At 39.0% G+C, this 6,529-nt stretch overlaps 1 protein-coding gene across 1 annotated transcript; it reads left to right on the forward strand.

The window, feature by feature from the left end:
* Positions 1–640: 640 nt before the first annotated feature.
* Positions 641–4,559, forward strand: LOC125379160. Its single transcript, XM_048395222.1, has 3 exons — positions 641–773; positions 865–1,005; positions 2,974–4,559. Exons 2-3 carry the CDS (start codon positions 906–908, stop codon positions 3,981–3,983), a joined length of 1,110 nt encoding a protein of 369 aa, XP_048251179.1. The 5' UTR covers positions 641–773; positions 865–905; the 3' UTR covers positions 3,984–4,559.
* The last annotated feature ends 1,970 nt before the right edge of the window (positions 4,560–6,529 follow it).

A 6,529-nucleotide genomic window follows, 5' to 3' on the forward strand; every position in this document is an offset into this window, starting at 1 on the left:
GAAGAACTACACATTCCTGGTCAACCTAACAAAGCACAGGATTCTGTTGAAGGGTACGAAACGTTTCAACTTTTTAAGCAATATATGGACTGTAAGTTGAAAACTTTCAAAAGTGAAATTATTGATGAAACTGAGCAGAGGTCGTATTCTGTCATTAAGAGAGCTAGAAAAGACTTTGACTCTCCACAGTTTAGATTCAAAGGGAATCAGTTACAATATAAGTTTAACATTGGTATTTTGGATCAGGTTGACTCTGCTATTCGGTTTATCAATCGGGATAACACAGTCGATTGTGTGCATGTCTTGAGAGAAATTAGCTCTAACATCAGTAAAAGAAACAAGCACATTAGACTTGCAGACAGATCTACAGCCGGTTGGGCAGTAGTCTCGGAGTTGGAAGGGGATGAGTTATCTTCAAACTCGGATGAAGAGAGACGTTTCGAGAGAGCAGAAAGTAAGGCACAGCGCAGAAAGCGCCCTACTTCTTTCAATTCCCGTGGTAGAGGTTATAGTCCTTATCCTTCTGCAACTTTCCCCAATCCTAACAGCGAATTACCCAAACAGGCCCCTCAGGTTCAGCAGAACCAGCCCTTTCGTTTTCAACCCAGGAAAACACCACTTCCAAACCAACAATGCTACTTTTGCGGAGCCTTTGGGCACTGGAGAGCCACATGTCCCCTTGCAGCCGCCCAGAGGTCATCACAGTCAAGTAATTTCAACCCACCACAAGGACTTCAGCCTACAGAGGCCTGCAAAAAGCAGTGATTATTCAGGTAAATCAAAACCACTTTTGAGATATGACATATATATTTGAGTGGCTAATGCGTTACTATCTTGATTGAGATCGTATTACATATGTTTCAGGGGATCAGAACTCAAGCAGAAGTATTAAAAGAAAAACTAACATGGATTTGCCACAGGTCTCCCGTTCAATATCAGAACAGCCTAGTAGTAGGTCACAGCTTGATGTTTCACCCATAGACAAAGTCAAACCTGAAACCAGAGGTATTAGTACTGATTTTGTACCTGTACCTAGTTATCTTGACAGAACAGATACGTCAGCGAGTAAGCATAACATTAAGGAAAATCTTAAGAGGCACATCTCATTTTGGAAGGATATAGAAGCTCCAGAATTCATCATTAGAACTATTATGGAAGGTTACATCATCCCCGTTGTGGAGTCGCCTCCCTTGTCTATTGGTAAGAACAACGCTTCTGCTGTAAAACATAGCGACTTTGTCTCTGAGGCTATCCAGGATCTCCTGTTAAACAACTGTATTGTTGAAGTCGTAGACTTACCTCAGGTTGTAAATCCCCTATCAGTTTCTATTAATAGCTCTGGTAAGAAAAGGTTGATTTTAGACCTAAGAGTGGTAAACAAATATCTTTGGAAAGAAAAGATAGTCTTTGAGGATTACAAGATTGCTTTGGATTTCGTTAGACCTTGTGGATACATGTACAAGTTTGATCTTAAGTCTGGGTATCACCACATAGATATTCACCCTAGTCAACACACGTTTTTGGGCTTTTCTTGGTCAGTTAATGGTGTACAGCGTTTTTATTGTTTCACAGTTTTACCTTTTGGTCTAACCTCGGCCCCTTATATATTTACTAAGTGTTTTAGGCCATTAGTTAGATACTGGAGAAAACATTCTGTAGATGTTGTAGTTTACTTAGATGATGGATTTGGGTTTGCTTCGTCTGAAGCCTTAGGCAAGAGCGATCTGGTTTTGTTAAATCTTCTTTGTGCAGAGCAGGCTTTGTTTGTAACGATCAGAAGTCAGTTTGGGAACCCACAAGACACCTTGAATGGCTCGGGCTGAATTGGAATCTTGACATAGGTGTGATATCTATTCCTTCTAGGAGATTAGATAATGTGAGAAACACATGCGCAGGAGTTTTGGCAGGTTTACCGCAATTCACAGCACGTAACCTGGCTAGTTTAACAGGACAAATTATCTCTCTTTCACCAGTTTATGGGGATGTCTGCAGACTTTTGACTAGACGCATGTATTCAGTAATACAAAGAGCTTCAAGTTGGGATAGAAAGCAAAGTTTAGTTGACCCCCTGTGTGTATTTGAACTTATATTCTGGAGAGATAATGTTTACACTTTTAATAGCAGAAGATTTTATGAAACTTTTGCTCCTGTTTTGACCGTTTTCTCAGATGCTAGTTCCAAGGGCTGTGCTGCTTATATACAGAATTCTGACCGGGTATTTCAGTGTTTATGGGACGAGGATCAAGTGGGCAAGAGTTCAACTTGGCGGGAATTGAAGGCTGTTGAATTATCTTTGAACGTTTTCAGAGAGGTTCTGTCTAATCAGACTGTTAAGTGGTTCTCAGATAGCAAGGCTTGCTGTCAAATTGTTTCTTTTGGTAGTTTCAATTCATCCTTACAGGAGCTTGCTATGTCCGTGTTCACCGTGGTTAGGATGTATAACATCAGGATAAAGTTTAGCTGGATTCCACGTTCAGAGAACGACAGAGCAGATGCGTTAAGTAAATTTAAAGATGCTGATGACTGGATTGTTACTGATGCTGTCTTCAAGTTGCTAAACCAGAAGTGGGGTCCACATACTGTTGATAGATTTGCTAGTCATTATAATGCTAAGTTGTGTAGATTCAATTCCAGATCTTGGTGCCCTGGCACAGAAGCAGTAGATGCTTTTACACAGTCATGGCAATATGATAACAACTGGGTTGTCCCCCCTGTGCATTTGGTAACAAAGGCTATTAGATATGCTCTACAAAGTGAAGCTAGCATAACTTTAGTAGTGCCTAGGTGGCAATCAGCTGTGTTCTGGACTTCACTTTTTGATGACGGAAAGTTCAAACATTATATCGCTGATAGTTTGCAATTAAATGGAAGTATTGCATTTTCAGGCGGCAGCAAGAAATCCTTGTTTGACAAATTCGATGGCTACGCATTAGCAGTTAGAATTATTCCATGAGATCAATGTTGTTGTTTCAGACATGTTCTCCTCCGGTATCTGGAAGCTGAAGAACAATTTAGTTCATACAGACCTTATTGATCTAGCAGGACATATGCCAGATTTAGTTCTCAAGTCTAAGGCCCCAGCGACAGTCTATAAGTATGAAAGATCTTATAATAGTTGGAAAAAATGGAGTTCAAAATTTAAGGAGATTACATGTTTGCCTGCTCATCCATTTCATGTTGCTTTGTATCTTACATCACTTGTTCAGGGAGGTAAGAAAGCTCCATCTGTCATGGAAGCTATTTACGGTATTAGTTGGGCGCACAAGCTTGCATGTCTGCCAGATCCTTGTAAACATGATTTGATTGTGAACATCAGAGAAGCGGCATTAAGAACGTGTAGTACTCCAGTCAAGAAAAAAGAACCTGTTACTTGTGACACGTTAAAGAAATTGGTTAGTATATCTGGGAAAACTCCCTCTCTACTTGATTTAAGGTTTTTAACAATGTCACTTTTATCTTTTGCTGGGTTTTTCAGATTTTCTGAAGTAGTGAATATCAGACGGTCAAACATTAAATTCAAGGATGGCTTCATGAGTATTTTTGTTGAGAACAGTAAAACTGACGTTTATAGGGATGGGCGTCATGTTTTGATCGCTGCTACAGGCTCAGATCTATGTCCAGTAAATATGCTAAACAGGTACCTGATTGCTGGAAATGTTGCTGAAACTTCCAATGAATATATTTTTCGTCAACTTTCCTTCTGTAAATCTGTACAAAAGTATGTACTTAAAGGTCAGAAACCTTTATCATATACCAGAGCGAGGGAAATCTTTATTGAGAAATTCAAACTAATCGGTGAAGATGTCAAAAAAGTGGGTCTTCACAGTTTTCGGTCAGGAGGGGCGACTGCTGCAGCTAACGCCGGAGTAACAGACAGACTGTTCAAGAGACACGGACGCTGGGCGTCAGATAAGGCCAAAGACGGTTATATCAAAGACAATGTTTCTGAACTGTTGAGTGTGTCATCAATGTTGGGATTGTAAATAAGTCGAAATAAATCTGCTGCATGGACCCGTTCTTTTAATTCGAGCAGCGGTAGGCATTACCCATGAGTGGAGTATGTTGTCATAGTAAATGTTTTATGTTCGGTTGAACATAGTGAATTAGAACATAAATGTATTTACTATGGGGTAAATACGGTAACGAATGTGATTTGAAGAAGGCTGTGCACGTGAAAGCGGTGGCGTCACGTGCTTAAGGTGCAGAGGAGAGGGCAAGAAACACCACTCGAGGCCTTCGCGTCACACAGGCGAGCTGTTGTCTTCTTTGTTTGTTAAAAATATACACATAAAGGTAATCAGATTTTTAGTGTAATGCTTGTCTGTGTTGGACGGCCTGTTATTGCAGTGTTGCCGAATGGCAGGTAAAACCGTATGGGAAAAATTGCCGCAGGGCATTGAGTGCTGTTTAGCACGGAGAAGGGTGTTGCTTTCTTTCAGTGAGTGATCCCACAGAGAGGTGATTCAGGAGTCCGGACATGGATTTGTATACACAAGAAGACCCACCGTCCAGATAAGTTATCTTTATATTTTTAATTTCGCAGTAATTTATAAAGTGTTCAAGCGCGATATTACAAGGATATTGCATTATTTCGTAACGGTTTTATGTGCCAAAAATATTAAAATGTACGTTTTTGTTACAGAAAGAATACCTTAGAGAATATGGAGTGTCGGTGTTTGGAATGGAATATAACACGACAGTCGCGTGTCTACATGTATGATTTTGTAAATAAACCCGCTCGCCTGTTAACAGCGGTAGGCATTACCCATGAGTGGAGTATGTTGTCATAGTAAATGTTTTATGTTCGGTTGAACATAGTGAATTAGAACATAACCATATTTACTCTTGTCATAGTGTAAGTGTTCAGAAGTACCATATTTACTCTTGTCATCGTGTAAGTGTTCAGAACTACCATATTTACTCTTGTCAACGTGTAAGTGTCCAGAACTACCATATTTACTCTTGTCAGCGTGTAAGTGTTTAGAAGTACCATATTTACTCTTGTCAGCGTGTAAGTGTTTAGAAGTACCATATTTACTCTTGTCATCCTGTAAGTGTTCAGAACTACCATATTTACTCTTGTCATCGTGTAAGTGTTCAGAACTACCATATTTACTCTTGTCATCGTGTAAGTGTTCAGAAGTACCATATTAACTCTTGTCATCGTGTAAGTGTTCAGAAGTACCATATTTACTCCTGTCATCGTGTAAGTGTTCAGAAGTACCATATTTACTCTTGTCATAGTGTAAGTGTTCAGAACTACCATATTTACTCTTGTCATCGTGTAAGTGTTTAGAAGTACCATATTTACTCTTGTCAGCGTGTAAGTGTTCAGAAGTACCATATTTACTCTTGTCATCGTGTAAATGTTCAGAAGTACAATATTTGCTCTTGTCATAGTGTAAGTGTTCAGAACTACCATATTTACTCTTGTCATCGTGTAAGTGTCCAGAACTACCATATTTACTCTTGTCAGCGTGTAAGTGTTTAGAACTACCATATTTACTCTTGTCAGCGTGTAAGTGTTCAGAAGTACCATATTTACTCTTGTCATCGTGTAAGTGTTCAGAAGTACCATATTTACTCTTGTCATCGTGTAAGTGTTCAGAAGTACCATATTTACTCCTGTCATCGTGTAAGTGTTCAGAAGTACCATATTTACTCTTGTCATAGTGTAAGTGTTCAGAACTACCATATTTACTCTTGTCATCGTGTAAGTGTTCAGAAGTACCATATTTACTCTTGTCAGCGTGTAAGTGTTCAGAAGTACCATATTTACTCTTGTCATCGTGTAAATGTTCAGAAGTACAATATTTGCTCTTGTCAGCGTGTAAGTGTTCAGAAGTACCATATTTACTCTTGTCATCGTGTAAGTGTCCAGAACTACCATATTTACTCTTGTCATCGTGTAAGTGTTTAGAAGTACCATATTTACTCTTGTCATCGTGTAAGTGTTCAGAAGTACCATATTTACTCTTGTCAGCGTGTAAGTGTTCACAACTCCCATATTTACTCTTGTCATCGTGTAAGTGTCCAGAACTACCATATTTACTCTTGTCAGCGTGTAAGTGTTTAGAAGTACCATATTTACTCTTGTCATCGTGTAAGTGTTCAGAAGTACCATATTTACTCTTGTCATAGTGTAAGTGTTCAGAAGTACCATATTTACTCTTGTCATAGTGTAAGTGTTCAGAAGTACCATATTTACTCTTGTCATCGTGTAAGTGTTTAGAAGTACCATATTTACTCTTGTCATAGTGTAAGTGTTCAGAAGTACCATATTTACTCTTGTGATTGTGTAAGTGTTCAGAAGTACCATATTTACTCTTGTCATTGTGTAAGTGTTCAGAAGTACCATATTTACTCTTGTCATAGTGTAAGTGTTCAGAAGTACCATATTTACTCTTGTCATCGTGTAAGTGTTTAGAAGTACCATATTTACTCTTGTCATCGTGTAAGTGTTCAGAACTCCCATATTTACTCTTGTCATCGTGTAAGTGTTCAGAAGTACCATATTTACTCTTGTCAT

This window comes from Haliotis rufescens, unplaced genomic scaffold (assembly GCF_023055435.1).
Source record: "Haliotis rufescens isolate VD_foot unplaced genomic scaffold, xgHalRufe1.0.p SCAF_14, whole genome shotgun sequence".
NCBI classification, from domain to species: Eukaryota; Metazoa; Mollusca; class Gastropoda; order Lepetellida; family Haliotidae; genus Haliotis; species Haliotis rufescens.